This window comes from Arachis hypogaea, chromosome 16 (assembly GCF_003086295.3).
Source record: "Arachis hypogaea cultivar Tifrunner chromosome 16, arahy.Tifrunner.gnm2.J5K5, whole genome shotgun sequence".
Taxonomy (NCBI): Eukaryota; Viridiplantae; Streptophyta; class Magnoliopsida; order Fabales; family Fabaceae; genus Arachis; species Arachis hypogaea.
In genome coordinates, this window is record NC_092051.1 from 28,305,329 (window position 1) to 28,321,679 (window position 16,351).

The following is a 16,351-nucleotide window of genomic DNA, read 5'->3' on the forward strand; positions in this document are numbered from 1 at the left end:
CAACTACATGTGATGCACAAATTGTCCTTCAATTCCTTAAGAAGCACATTTTTACTAGATATGGAGTGCCTAAGGGTCTTGTCAGTTATGGTGGTAATCATTTTTGCAACAAACAGATGGAGAAACTACTTTGTAAATATGGGGTGATGCATAAAGTAGCTACACCATATCACTCACAGACCAATGGCCAAGCAGAGCTTGCAAATAGGGAGTTGAAGAGGATTTTGGAAAAAACAGTGGGGAACACAAGAAAGAATTGGGCCAGAAAATTAGAAGATGCTCTCTGAGCATATAGAACAGCATTCAAAACTCCTATTGGAAAGTCTCCTTTTCAGTTATTATATGGCAAGTCTTGTCACCTCCCTGTAGAACTTGATCATAAAGCCTTCTGGGCCACTAAACTCCTCAATCTTGATTCTCAAGCAGCAGGAGAGAAGAGGCTACTGCAACTAAATGAGTTGGATGAGTTTAGACTGGAAGCCTATGAAAATACTAAGATATACAAGGAAAAAGCTAAGAGATGGCATGACAAAAGGATCTCGAAGAAGGAGTTCAAACCAGGACAGCAAGTACTCTTGTATAACTCCAGGCTCAAAGTTTTCCCTGGCAAACTCAAGTCCAAATGGACTGGCCGCTACTTGGTGACAAAGGTTCTTCCTTATGGAAGCCTTGAACTCCTAGATGAAGCAACAAAAAACAATTTCACAGCAAACGGTCACAGGCCAAAGCATTATTTGGGAGGCCCTTGGGACAAAGAGAAGGAGATTCAGAAATTAAGTTGAGCAAGAATGAAGGATGTCAAGCTAGTGACATTAAAAGAGCGCTTGTTGGGAGGCAACCCAACCAGAGGTAGTTTTCTTTTCGTAAACTATTTCAATAAAAAAAAGGGTTAAGTAGACTTATCTGTATTGCAAGGAGCTAAGTTTGGTGTTGCACACCAAAATAATTTAAGGGTGAATGAAGGATGCTAAGTTTGGTGTTCCACCAAAAATCTCATTTAAAAACACATTTCAACCCTCTGCATAAATGGTTACTAGCTCCAAGCAATCAGGGAAATCAATAAACCATTGTCTGTCTTCTAGTTTTTAGTTTTATTACTTTTAGCAAAAGCACATGGTTTCATGTAACAGATGTATCTTAGACAGTAGCAAGGGACTAAATTTGGTGTTCCCTCACCAAAGTAAGTTCAAGAATCTACAATAATTCATGCATGCTAACCATCTGCCTAAGTGCTTGGAAAAAAACAAGCAACTTCTAATAATTATGCAGAAAAAATACTCAACCTCTTAAAAGAATCATCACCAAGGAAAATGCAAAAGTAAAAGATGATGATGACAAAAGGAAAGCTGCAAGACACTCCTGAGAGGTTGTATTGTCACAAAATTTACTCTGCTTTGAAATATTTTGAATAAGAAGTTGCTGTGTACCTTGATATTTAGTGCAAATAGTGCAAATTTTGATGTCTGTTAAATGCACTAGCTGCATTATGCTTGTTATCACTCATCTGCATTAAATTCATGTCTTGTTTCCCTTTTGCATCAATAAGAGAAAATGTTTGAAATAGAAAGTGTTTGTCCAATGTAGTAGGAATTAGAATAAAGACTTGTGGTGGTAATTGCTTGATTAGATGATAAGCTTAATAATAAAAGCTATAGAATAGAATGTCCTTTGTAGTGTGAACTTAGTTGCTGTTATAAAACCTTTTATTAATGAACATCCCTGGAAAATGAAGATAACTGAGAAAGAAAAAGGAAAAGAAAAAGAAAAGAAAAGCCAAGGATTGGCAACAAGAATGAAAGAAACAAATAATAAGGCTGGACACCAATAGCTTGGACCTTAGGACATATGCCTGTGGTGCTTCTTGTACTAGGATATGCTTGGATAATTAGGTTTTGAGGAGTCTTTTAAAACATGGTAACTTGGATTAACTAATCCGGGATTACCAACTAAAAGTCCATTATCAAGAGCAACCTAGTTACAAATAATTTAGTGACCCAAAGAGGTACTGGGCATCAATGTCCCTAAGAAGAATTGTGAGCCAAGTGTCTGTAGTGAAGAGGTGTTGAGAAAAATTGAGCCAAAAGGCTGCTGCAATACTTGACACTGAGCTATCATTGAAAAATAAAGTTTCTAGGCAAAAGAAAGAAGGAAAAAGCTAACAGGGATCAATAAAAGAACAAGGAATTGTAACAGCAACTATAGTGAATCCTCAAAGAGACATTTCATATCTGTCAACTAAGAATAAATTGAGCTGCATCTTGTCTGCATAAAACCCCATAGTTCAAATTCTATTACCTACTAAATAAGGACACATATACTTCTTTGTTTTGTTTCATCTCTTCTCATGTTTAGTGCTTGCTTGGGGACAAGCAAGATTTAAGTTTGGTGTTGTGATGATAAGTCATCGTATGCTAGTTTTATAAGCATCTTTCACTTGTTTCACTAGGTTTTATGCACTTTCTTGCACAATAAGTAAGTGATTGGAATGGATTTTCATGATTATTTTGAATCAATCAAACATCATTTATTTTACACAAAATCATAAGGTTTATTATAGAATTAATTGATTTTATGAATGATGCAAAGATCTCGTGATTTTGGTGAGACTTTGATTGGTTGTTTGATTTCTTGTAGGTGAAGAAATGAAAAAATGAAGAATCAAGGAAGCGTTGCGTTCAAAGAAGCAACGCCACGCTCAAAGAGCACACTTTGAGGCTAGCGTTCACTTTGGAAGTGAGCGCCACGTTCACTTTCTCACCTTTTTCGTGTTTTTCAAGGTGCAGCACTCAATCAAAGAGCCAGCGCTCAAATATTGAGCGTAGCGCTCAACCAAGGGAGTGCTAGGAGAAGCGCTCAACCAAGGGAGTGCTAGGCAGCGCTCAAGGAATCAACGAAGCGCTCACTAGGAGAGCGCCCATGAAGAAAAGGCGTGCATCATTGCGAGAGCGCTCACTAAAGGAGCGCAGCGTTCAAAAAGAGAGCGCTAGAGAAGGCTACATGCGCACCAAAATTGGCACGAGGGATGCACACCAAGGGGCCAGCCTAGGCCAATGAGTGAAGCGCTAAAAAAGTGAACTCAGCGTTCACAAAGAGAACGCTGGCTTGTGAGAAAGGCGCACGTGAGGAAGCATGCAGGAAAAGTGAACGCAGTGCTCAAATCACAAACTGAGCGCTCCACTGGGAGGAGCCCAAGCCACCAAGCACCTAATCCACTTATTCAAGGCCAAATCCAAATCAACAAAAGCCCACTTCCAATGCTTAATGCGGAAAATAGAAAGTGTATAAATAGGAGCAATTTTGATTTGAGAAGGACTTTTTTACTTCACATTTTTGTTTTACTTTTCTTTTTCTTGAAATTTTCTTTAGAATTTGGAGAATTGGGGATTAGATCTAAGTTTTCTTTTTGTTTGTTCTTTCTTCGGCAACTTCTATTTTCTGTTTTGGGTTTTGAATTCAGATTGAAGAACACCACTAAATTTCTTCATCTGAGAATCATCTTTTACTTTTCCTGCTTATAGTTCTAAGTATTGTAAATTTGTTCTCAATTTTCTTTTCTGTTTTCATTTTATTTCTTCTGCAATTTCTTCTTTTCTATTTTGGTCAAGAGAGAAATTGAGATTTGAGTTTCTTTCTGTTTTGTTATTTGAAGGCAATTGTTGATTTCTCTTTAAGATTTTAAATCTGATCCAAGTTCTCATTCCGTTTTGACTCCTTTGCAAATTTTCCATTTCTGTTTTGCTACTGAGATCCAGATCTGAATCTCTTCATCTCATAGTTCTATGATTTACTTCAATTTACATTTTCCAGCTCAGTTTTGAAACCCAATACCCAAATCCCTTTATTCTTCATGCAATTTAAGTTTCTTAGCAATTTAGATTCAGCAATTTACATTTCTTGCACTTTGAGTTTCAGTCATTTACCTTTCTTGCAGTTTAAGTTTCAGCTTATTTACTTTTTTGCACTTTAGGTTTCTGCACTTTACTTCTTCTGCACTTTAAGATTCAGCCAATTCTCATTCTCCCTTTTATTTTCTTGCAATTTTACTTCTGTTAATCAAATTTCACTCAAATCATCAAATATTCACTTAACTAAATTCATCACCTAACTAAAGTTGCTCAATCCATCAATCCCTGTGGGATCGACCTTACTCTTGTGAGTTATTACTACTTGATGTGACCCGGTACACTTGCCGATGAGTTTTGTGTGGAAATGTTTTTCCCTCATCACTTTTTCTTTTTCTTTCTGCTTTTTGCTTTTTCTGCTATTTCTTTTGCTTCAAGAATCAATGTTTTTTTATTTTTCAGAGAGTCAATAATACTTCTCTAAATTCACTGTTCTTCAAGAGCTAATACACTTAACTTCACTATCAAATATGCACAGTTAATTCATACATTCAAAGGATCAATGCAAGGCCACCATAAAAAATATTTGGAGATAAGTACTTCTAAAAAATAAAAGTTTTCTTATAATCTTAATGAGGATACATTGGATATCTTATAACCATGAAGTACTTGAAAATAAACTACTAAAGCAAAATCCTAAAAATGATCATGCAAAAGCCAGAATAGAAATAAAAAAAATGGAATGAAATAATGAAAAATAGAAAGAAACGGGAATGAAACTCAACCACCTTAGTACTGATAGTTGCTCAAGCTGTGCGCTTCTGTGAAGATGATTTAGCTTCCCTTGTTGCCATTGATGATAATATAGACCTAGAGCTCGCTCTGCAACACCAAACTTAAAAAGTTTGCTTGTCCTCAAGCAAAGAAAACTGAAAACAGAAGGTAAGAGTGTTAGAAAGGGATGACAAATTCGGGCATTCAACGCCAAGAATGGGCGTTCAATGCCCAAAAGGGACCAAAAATTGGTCCAAAGCTTCTCCTGAATAGGCGTTAAACGCCCAAGTTGTTCCTATTCTGGCGTTTAACGCCAGCAAGTACTCCTCAGTGGGCGTTGAACGCCCAGCCTCTGCTCCCTGGCTGTCGTTCAACGCCAGCTTTCTGCTCCATGTAGGGTGTTAAATGCCCTAGTGACTCCTTCCCTGGCGTTCAATGCCAGCTTGCTTCTCCCCTTTAGGCGTTGGACGCCCAGGTGCTCCTTCCTTGGCGTTCAACGCCAACTATGCTACTTATCTTGGGCGTTGAACACCCACACTTCTGCCTGTGTGGCGTTCAACGCCAGGTCTTCCTCCTTGTCTGGCGTTCAACGCCAGCAAGGGGATCTCCCCAGGGTGTTCTGTTTTCATCTCTGAATGTTTCTGTTTCTGTTCTGATTACTGCACATGATCACAAACTTTAAAAAATCAAAGGGAATAACTATGATAATAAACTAATATCACCCAAATATAAATGAACTTAAAGAATGAAAAGCATAAATACTCTTATCATGGTTGGGTTGCTCCCAACAAGTGCTTCTTTAATGTCATTAGCTTGACACTTGATTGTTGACTTTCTTCCTCTTCTTCTAGTTGGTTAATAGAAAGGACTCCAAGGGGAAAGAGGAGAAGATTAGTGCTCTTAGAATTGAATTCCTCCTAACAAGCTTTTTTGTTTTATTGTCATCAGATTGATTCTCCTTGCTTGTTAGGGTAGGGGTTGTATTATTTCTCCATCCCTTATGCATCTTCCTCTTGGGACCTTCCTCCTTGGTGGATGGTGACTGCCCAACACCAAACTTAAGTTTGATGTCTGGGAAAACTGTATGAGTTTTCACCAAAGGAGGAGGTTTCAATACTGTACTTTGCATGGAAGTACCTCCTTTATCAGGGGATAGTGGAGGTTTAAGGACCTTGAAAACCATGTAATCCTTCTATAATCTTAGCACCAATTCTCCTCTCTCAGTATCAGAGAGGTTTCTTCCAGTAGAGAGAGACCATTGCTCCAAAACCTCAGCAAAAGGAATATTGAATTGCAGCTTCTCATAGCCTTCCAAGGATTGTGAGCAGTGCTCATCCTTTGTTTCCTTTTGAACCGTCTGAGGGTGTGGTACTTTAGGCTTTCTTCCCATAAGAGGGATGTGTAACAATGTGCTTCCAGCCTCTTCTTGATTTAGTTCCTCAACAATGGGTACCACCTAAGGCTCAGCCTCCTTGGTCCTAATCAGGGCTTTGCACTCTTCTCTTGGATTCACCTCTGTGTCTCTGAGAAGAGTGTTAGGGTGTCTCTGCAGTTTCTGAGGAAGATTCCTCTGAATGGCAGTACTGCACTCCTTAGTAAGCACCACTGTCTCTACTTCCCTCCAATCCCTCTTGTTATTCAGTATTTCCTTCATGAACTTAGCATATGAAGGCATTTTTTCAAGAGCCTCTGCAAAGGGGATTTTGATCTCCAGCTTCTTGAAAGATTCTAAGAATTTTTGGCAAATTGCCTATCTTTTTCATCTTTCTAGAGTCTTTGAGGGTATGGTAACTTGGCCTTGTGCTCAAGGGCCATGAGTGGTGCAGGTTGAGTGTCCATAGTGCCTAAAGAAGGGTTACCAACTTGCTTAGAAGAGGTATTACTAGAACTTACACGTGTCTGGTCTCCCTGTATCTGGTGTTCAACGCCTGGGCTGCCCCCCTTCTGGGTGTTGGACACCCATGCCATCCCTTTCTGGGCGTTCAACGCCCCTGATGGTACCCTAGGCGGCAGCTTGTTCATCTTCTGCCATTTCCTCATCTCCCTGCCTCTTACTGTTCTGAGGCTGGGTGTTTAGGGTACTCCCTAATTAGATAGCTTGGCACTCTTCCCTTATTTGTTCAGACAATAGCTGTTTAGCCTGGTTCAATCGTGCTTCCATATTCTTGCTGGAGGCTCAAGTCTTTTGCACTGTTTCTTGCAAGCTTAGCACTTGTTGTGTGAGAAAGTGTAGCTGCTGGGTTAATGACTCACTTTGCTTAGGAGGGTCTGATTCAGTGGACACTGTCTTGACCTCTCCCTTCATTGAAGTCTAACTAGATGAGTACAAATGTTGATTGCTGGCAACTGTCTCAATGAGTTCTTGAACTTCCTCAATTGTCTTTCTTGTGTGGATTGAACCACCAGCAGAATGGTCTAAGGACATCTTAGCCATATCTGTGAGTTCGTAATAGAAGATGTCTAATTTTACCCATTCTGAAAATATTTCAGTAGGACATTTCCGTAGCATCATCCTGTATCTCCCCCAAGCATCGTAAAGAGACTCATTAACTTCTTGTTTGAAGCCTTGAATGTCCAGTCTTAGCTGGGTTAGCTTCTTTGGTAGAAAGTATTGATTCAAGAACTTATCCACCAGCTGACTCCATGTTTTCAATCTTGATTTAGGTTGATTATCGAACCACCTCTTTGCTTGGCCTTTCATAGCAAATGGAAAGAGCAACAACCTGTAGACATCTTGGTCTACTCCGCTAGTTCTTACTGTGTCAGCTATCTATAAGAATTCAGCAAGAAATTCTGCGGGCTCCTCTTGTGGAAGTCCCTGAAACTGGCAGTTTTTCTACACTAGAAAGATCAACTCTGGGTTGTGCTCAAAATGAGCTACTCCAATAGAAGGTATACTAATACTCTTTCCATAGAAGTCAGGAGTGGGAGCTGTATAAGACTCAAAAGTTCTTTTAGGTTGTGCCTCTCCCTCTAGATTCAACGTGCATTCTTCCTGTTCCTACATACACAGACAAGAGACAAAAAAGAAAGTGGGAGTCTCTATGTTAGAGTATAGAGAGCTCCCAATGAGATACCCAAAAAGAAACAATTTTTTTTGAAATTCGAAATTAAATAAAATAAAAATAGAAAACTAAAAATAAATTAGAAATTTCGAAAAAAATAATAAAAGAAAAGATTAAGAAAAGATATGACAACCACTTAACTAACAAGATTAAAAATTAAAAAGGATATTTTCGAAAATTGGAGAGAAAAAGTCAAATAAAGATTCTGAAATTCAATTTTTTAAAAGAAAGTGAAGATTTAAAATTTAGAAGTTTAAAATTTAAAAAGAAGATAAGATAAGTTTTAAAATTTTTAAATTTAAAAGAAATATAAGGTAAAGATTTGATGATTTGAAAATTTTTTGAAATTTAAAAAAAAAAAAGAAAGAGTCAATCAAAGATTTGAAAAATTAAATTAGAAAAGAGAAAGTCAAACAAGATAAGTGAAGATTTTAAAATTTAAGACAAAAGATTTGATTTTGAAAATTTGAAATTAAAAAGAAGAGGAGGTCAAAGAAAGATTTTGAAATTTTAAATTTTGAATTTCGAAAATTGAATTTGAATTAGGATAAGATAAGATTTTGAAATTTGAATTTTAAAATTTGAATTTAAAACAAGATGAAATAAGATATTTTTTTTTTGAAATTCAAAGAAAGGAAAGATAAAAGACACCAAACTTAAAGGAAGTATTGTTGTGCCCGTTATTGCAGAAGGAATGCGAAAAGAGGTAACTTCCCGAAGAAGGCGAAGAGGTGGAGAGAGAAAGTGTACGTCTCGAAAAACGTATCGAGTGGATCAATATTAATGGGGAAGTTAAATGGTAATTATTACTGATTTAAGAGATTGAACGCCATTGGCCGTAGTCATCCAATCTGATGAAGGGTGAAGCTCTAGCAGTTCATTCTCCTGGCGATCTTACTAAAAACGCCACAGACAAGGTCGAATCTTTCGGATCAGAGAATGCTGCTTTTTTGGATTCTAGCCTATACCACGGAGACCCTAATCTCCCCGAAAATCGGCTGAACTGGTGTCTCGAGAAGTCCCCAACGAAATCGTGGATTAGCCGTCTAAGAGATGTATAAACATAGCTATTGGTCTGTGCTTTCCAGTCACGTATTCACGCGAGCCCAAGTAGACGCGGGTGTTTGTCAGGTACGTTCATCTTAGTATGATGAACAGAGCTGATTGTCACTGATCATCCTATTCACCATGTTGAAGAGCGAGTATACATCTTAGAAATAATCAAACATGGATCGAAGAAGAAATAGTAATACTTTTATTAATTTATAAGACTCGGCAGGGCTCCTCCCCTCAACCTAGGAGGTTTAGAAACTCATACTGAAAGGAGAATACAATGATAAACGTGTAAAGTGGTAAAAGAGATGGTAAAAAGGTTTTGAATTACATAAATATAATCTCTTAAATACTAAACAAATGACTAGTAAGGGTAAAACAATCTTTTTAGTGCTAAAATACACTTCTGGGGCCCACTTGGTGAGTGTTTGGGCTGAGCTTTGATGAGATCCACATGCTATGAGGCTCCTAGGGTGTTGAATGCTGGCTAGGGAGTCCTCTCTGGGCATTTGGACGTTGGACTCTTCATTGTGGGCGCTGGACGCCTGGAAGGGGGCAAGAAGCTGGCGTTGGACGCCAGTTTTGGGCCTTCTAATCTGAAGCAAAGTATGAACTATTATAAATTGTTGGAAAGCTCTAGAAGTCAGCTTTCCATAGCCGTTAAAAACGCTTCATTTGGACATCTGTAGCTCCAGAAAAGCTCTTCCGAATGCAAGGAGGTCAGATCTGGACAGCATCTGTAGTGCTTTCTCTGTCTCCGAATCAGACTTTTACTCCAGCTCCTCAATTTTAGCCAGAAATTACCTAAAATTGTACAAAAACACAAAAACTCATAGTAGAATCCAAAAATGTGAATTTAACACTAAAACCTATAAAAACTTAATAAAAACTAAACAAAACATACTAAAAACTATATGAAACTGATGCCAAAAAGCGTATAAAATATCTGCTCATCAGTGATATTCTCCTTTAAATACTAATCTAATACTTAGGGATTACAAAATTAAGATAGACTGGACTCTTAGTGTGAAAATCCTCTTCCTGGGCCCACTTGGTGAGTGTTTAGACTGAGTTTGGGGTGAATCCACGAGTTGGTAATCCCTTTTGGGCGTTGGACACCAGCCTTGCTCCCTTTTGGGCGTCCAAATGCCAGCGGCTCCCTTTTGGGCGTTGAACACCAGAAAGGCGGTAATTGTGGGCGTTTAACGCCCGTTTTGGGCCTTTATTTCCAAAGACAAGTATGGACTATTATATATTTCTGGAACTAGAAGTTAGCTTTCCAATGCCGTTGAGAGCGCGTTATTTGGACCTCTGTAGCTCCAGAAATGCTTGTTTAAATGCACAGAGGTCAGAATCCAGCATCTGCAGTCCTTTCTCAACCTATGAATTAGTCTTTTCCAAAACTTGCCAGAATTACCCAAAACTCACCTAAAAACATAGAAAAACCACAAAAACTCAAAGTAGCATCCAAAAAGTAATTTTTACACTAAAACCTACTAAAACTTGATAAAACTTAACAAAACATAACCAAAAACAATAAGAAAATAGTGCTAAAAAGTGTATAAAATACACGCCCATCATATACGCAATGCAATTAAATAACAAGTATTCATACATATGAACTCTTAATCAAAGAATATATTTAATTGTAAAAGAATCTAAACCAATCGAAAGATAGCTATTTTTTATAACTTTCGAAAAAACTTTAACATAAACTTCATATTAAAAAAAAAAAAGCAAAAAAACGCAGAAAAAGAAATTAACCAACCATGATAGAAGTTGTATGCCCATTGGCAATTGAGATGAACAAAACCACACTTTCATGTAGCTGAAATCACAAATTTAACTATTTGTGTGCTTGCAAATGTAATTGTAAAAAATTCATTTTATAGTGTGTATAAACTACTATTTATTTGTGTCATTCTTATTACAATGAAATTAAATTTAATTTGTATGTGTCTAAAACACAATACAATCTCATGTTTCTAAAGAACACGAGTTGAACTATTTGTTTGTGTGTTATTTGGCAATTATAATATATGTTTTCTAAATGGATAATGTGTGCATACATGAAGAAATTGTGTGTCATTTAGCAAAAATGGTGTGTATGATGAAAATCAAAATTTTGCTTCTATAAAAAAATTGTGTGCTTACATGGAAAAAAATTGTGATCTTTTTCAAACATTTATTATATACAAAAAATAGTTGCACTACTCTATAGTCTATACATATGTCAATTCTTTCGATTTTGATGAACTTATGAATTAGTATGTTTGCATATTTTTATTGGAGCATTTTATCGAATAATTTAAAGACATGATAATAAATAAACTAATAAACCAAATAAAAATGTAATCTATGTTCATACACTGCAAAATGAAATTACAAACACACATATCCATGAATATATGGGGTTAATTGTGAAATAAGAACAACATAAAATCTGACTTAATTTTACTAGTAGACGCAAAACGTTATGACTAGACTGGAGTGGTAAATGAATGGACAGTGGCTATGAAAATAAAAAACAAAATCATAATATAAACATATAGTATTAGAATTTGTTGGGAAACTAGTATTTTTCTTTTCGTAGAAATAATAAGAACCTGCTTAAGTTTAGGATTTTATGTTAATAATTATTAAATTTGGATTTTTCACTTGAATAAAATAAAAAAAATAAACAAAAATGTATTGGATGGTCTTTTTTGCCAAAAATAAATAAATAAATAGATAAATCCTAAACCTGGTCATCTCTTTTCAAAATCACAATACGTTCATGTCTGAATTCCTCTCAACTAAAATCCTTCTAAATTTTAAATGATTGTTTTATATCACATAAAATGCTATTTTACTTGAATATTAGAATTATTTTCTAAATAACATTTAAAATTCGAAATGCTTATAATAGATAGAATATTAATAACATAACAAGCAAAAAATGAAAGAACAGAAGAAGGATTGTTTAATCTGAGAGGAGGGCGATACAATATTCTTCTGGTCAAGACAAATTTTCATTTTGTGATATTTGAATAAAAAAGAAATAATTATAAAAACAAAAAAATTAATTATATTTCAAGCAGACAAATTATTGAAAGTAATGTCCGTTGTTAATCAAGGTATGACAACTTTGACCAACCAAAAACAATAAGTGATCACTTGTCACTTAAAGAATTAACACGTTATTTCATTTCTATAGGTATAGATATTTTATTGATCTATACCATAGCATTTTCCAAAAAAATAATGGCTTATTAGATACTGTTGATCGAAAAATATTTTCGATTAAAGTAAGTTGGTTCGAAGTAGTGAAGAGGTTCAAGATGTAGGCGGTTTTTTGAAAAGATGCACGTGCAAACATTGGCTGAATGTATTTGACACATTCATTTTCAAAACGCTCTATTAAATCGAACAGGCCTAATCGATCAAGTGCTCGGAAGAGGTAGTCGAATGGGTTAACTCGAAAAGCAAGCCGTTATGTAAGTAGAGAAGTTGAAGGCATTTATCACGTGAGAAATTTATGAGTAAGCATTGATCAGCCAAAGGGCGGGAACGGTTACCAAAGAGTGTGCATTTAAGATTGCACCTTGTAATTAATCGTCAGTTATGGAGGTAGATTATAAATACTAGAAGATTTTATGGAATAAAGGTTGGAACTTCGTTTCAGAAATTACTCACGCACTCTCACATCCAAGCGACTTTCTGAGTTTGCCTCGAGTCAATTATCTGTAGGATTCCTTCTATTTGTCTTTATCTTTCATTTAAAATTTCAGTAAGGTTTATCTTTCAAGTCAATTTATCTTTCAAGTACTATTTAATTTCCATGTCCAAGTACTCTTTGATTCAGTCGAAGGCACCTGTATCGCTTTATTTAAATTTCAACGCAATTTTTTCGATTTCAGTTAATTTCTTTTCTGAAAATTTTACTTTTTATTTCTTTTATCCTTTTATAAATTTGGATTTATGTTCCATTTCGATTCCTGTCTAATTGGAGACACTTTGATGCACTTATAGAAAATTGATACCTGCAAAAGAAGAATATATTTCGCTCCCAAACCATTAAAATCGAACCACTATTGATTTGCTAAAAATCGACAAAACAGATACCATAAGAGAAATGCCCACGGTAACAAAATTTTAATTCAGAAACTGAATATGAATAGAGACGACATTAGTATTTTATTCATTCTCATGCAAAGTTTGAGATTATCCACTAGTAAATCAAATTCATGGACACTTTCTTAATGACAAACTGATTGATCGAAGACGAAACAAAGTAGAATAAAGTACGAAAATGATGCCAAACATTCCAAATATATTTCATCACATGACTTTATTTATTTGTTATTTTGATTTTTTTTAATAGATAATATATTATGAATCCACTTTATAATAAGAAAAACAATATTCAAGGGAAACAACAGATAAGAGGATGATTATTGATTAGCAATAAGTGGAGATGGTGCTGATGGAAGATTTCCTCTCAAGTTCCTCTTGCTTCTGTTTGGAGATGCTTTAAAAAAAATTTTATCGATATTCTCCACTCTTGCATTTTTGCTATTCTCCACTACTTCAAAAGTATGAATGTATGATCACATTTAACATAAAGAGCTTATTTGGGTGAATTTTTAGAAAAAAATATTTTTTAAAATTTTTTTTTATTTTATAAAAAAATAAAAATAATTTATATTTGAATAATTCATACAAAAAAAATTTATTTATCAATTATATTTGAATATAATTATATAAAAATATTTTTTTATTTATTTATTATGTAAAAAATATTTTTTTAAAGAAAAAATTTTTTTAAAAAATTATATAAATTATAATTTTTTAAAAAAGATATTTTTAATTTTTTTTATTACTTTTATTTTTACTATTAAAAATTTACTGAATACATTAAAAATAATTTTTTTTTATTAATTTGACACTCAAACAAGTACAAAATCTAAGAGTCCCAAACAACCCAAGTAACAGTTTTGAGTTGGATAAGGCACCGTATACCCGAAAGCAAATAGAAGATATATTGCTACGTAATCCGCCGCCTACACCAATGCCAGCAGCTTTCTGCCCACTTCACAAGATTTGGACTTTAATTCTCGGATCAAATTTCGCAAGCTTCGAGTCCATTTTGGACCACTTCTCAAAATTAGGGAAAATTTAGTGCTGTGTTCAGTGGATCCCTGCAGCAGCTTGAGCAAAAGGTGGCTTCAAAGTAGGCAGAGGATCATCTTGTGCAACAATCTTAGATGGTGATGGGGTGTGTTGACCTACCCGAAACACCGTGGATGCGGCAAGGGAGCATCTTGGTCATGGCAGCTCAACAGTGATCGCAGTGCTATTCTTGGTGACAGACACCAGTGGATGTGGTTGTGCCGTTTTCATAGTCCATTAAACACTTTTTTCCTAAAAGTTGGATCTCAAATATCCACCTCAATAGTTAATAGGGTGAACATTCACCAGAACATTTCAGCATTAAAATTCATTTTGACTGAGTAGTGAGAATCCTCTTAAATTACACTGGTCCTGCATTACAGACTAACAAAATGATTTTTTTTTGTTGGGAGAGTGTTTTAAGACTTGAACTATTCAACGCAAAGAAACCAATTAGCAACATTGAGTGCCAGGCAGACACTCGAATTAAGTGTTTCATATCCTATGAATGAGGACAGTCAAAATTTAAACCTTTAAAATCACTACTACTCCCCCGATCAAAACAAAACACTAAACAGGTATTCCATTCATCCGATTATCATAAAACTAAATTGATAGACCCAGATACTCATGAATCCCAACAAATAGAGTGAATAAAAATAAAATAAAAAACAAAGAAAAACACAACTTTATAACTACCACTTAATGCCATAAAAAGTTTCTCACATAAGTTATAATAATATAAATCTCTATCACATTCAGTACAGCTGAAGCTAAAACCAAAATCGGAGGCTTCTTTAACAAGCAGAAACTTTAACATATATAATTGCTAGAAATCAAACTCAAACAATGGCATTGGCTGCGCTTGCAATCCTAGGCCATAGATCAGCACACTCCTTTCCAATTGGACCAGTGATAGCGGAACCTACAATAACAACAATGACAACAAATCAAAACCACAACCACAAATTCACTACACAAAGAACCGCTTATAAATTTAAAAACATGTAGAGAAAATAATGTAACATCATAATCCAATACAACAGCTAGTTCATTTTTCTTAAAGGAACAAGCTCACAAACATTTCTTCACCATTATTGTCAAATATCTTGTTAAAAGCAGAAAGGAAAAAAACTATTGAAATAATTTACCTTTCATTTCACCCTTGGGATTCACAATGACTCCAGCATTATCTGCACAATTCAAAAAACCCCAATCAAAAACCATTTTCCAAACATAAAAATAGTTAAGTTAGTACACAAATAAAATGCTAATCCTAATCAACAATAATCAGTAATAAAAAATAATAACCATAATCAGAGCCTAACCTATAATGATCTAACCAAAATCAAAGATGAATCCGCATTAAAGCTAAAAATAAAAGAATATAACATGACTGAAGCAAATAAAAGAATAAAGAAGCAAAGGGACTTTATTGTTATGACCTTCGAAGTACATGTAAACACCGTCCTTTCGGCGGAAGGGCTTGCGCTGGCGGACGATGACAGCTGGCAGCACCTTCTTACGGAGATCAGGCTTCCCCTTCTTGACGGTGGCCATCACCATGTCGCCGACGCAAGCGGAAGGCAAACGATTAAGGCGGCCCTTGATCCCCTTAACGGAGATGATGTAGAGGTTCTTGGCACCAGTATTGTCGGCGCAGTTCACCGTAGCCGCCACCGGAAGACCCAGCGACATCCTGAACTTGTTACCCGCATTTCCACCGCGACCTGAACAGAAATCGAACAACAAAATACAAAAGAATCAAATTGTGAATTAGTAGAAAAATGAAGGTTAGTTAGATTTAGGTATAGTTATCTTGGCGAATTAGAGAAGAATTGAATAAGTAGAGGAGAGGCACCTCTCTTGGACGCCATTGTTGGTTCTCTATAGATCACAAACACAAACCCTAATTTTGTGTCTTTCTGCTGTTTATATATGCCACTCTCAGACTCTAACTAGGGTTTATGGAGTAGTATGGGCCCCCAACAGGCAGGCGCATTGAATACCTCTTTTTGTTTTTGTCCAAAAAAAAAAAAAATAAATTTCTCATCAAAGACTTGCTAAGGTAAGTAACTAGGGGTGAGCACGGGTAGCGGGTACCCGATTACCTGTCCGAACTCGAACCGAACCAATTAAATTGGTTCTAAAATTAATGGGTAATTGGGTCAAATCCGAACCAAACCGATGATTTTTATTAGTGATTGGTTCGGGTATCGATTTTGCGGGTGCGGAATCTGAACCAACCCGCGAACCCAATCATATATTAATTAAATAAAAAAAATAAAAAAATGTATATGGTTTTTTCACAATGATTATACATTATTAATATGTTTGGATTTTAATGAGTTTAGTTTTTAATGTATTTGGTGTTTAATATGTTTGAATTATTTCTATTGATGTTACATATTTATTGTACTTGTTGAATTTTTAAGATAAAAATTTGGTTTTTTTATGAATTTCAAA

At 35.4% G+C, this 16,351-nt stretch overlaps 1 protein-coding gene across 1 annotated transcript; it reads right to left on the minus strand.

Moving 5' to 3' along the window:
• Positions 1-14,573: 14,573 nt before the first annotated feature.
• On the minus strand, positions 14,574-15,912 carry LOC112758772 (large ribosomal subunit protein uL14x/uL14z/uL14y). The gene is made up of 4 exons (XM_025807515.3): positions 15,747-15,912; positions 15,331-15,615; positions 15,037-15,078; positions 14,574-14,810 (listed from the first exon to the last, which is right to left on the minus strand). Exons 1-4 carry the CDS (start codon positions 15,760-15,762, stop codon positions 14,728-14,730), a joined length of 426 nt encoding a protein of 141 aa, XP_025663300.1. The 5' UTR covers positions 15,763-15,912; the 3' UTR covers positions 14,574-14,727.
• Positions 15,913-16,351: the final 439 nt, after the last annotated feature.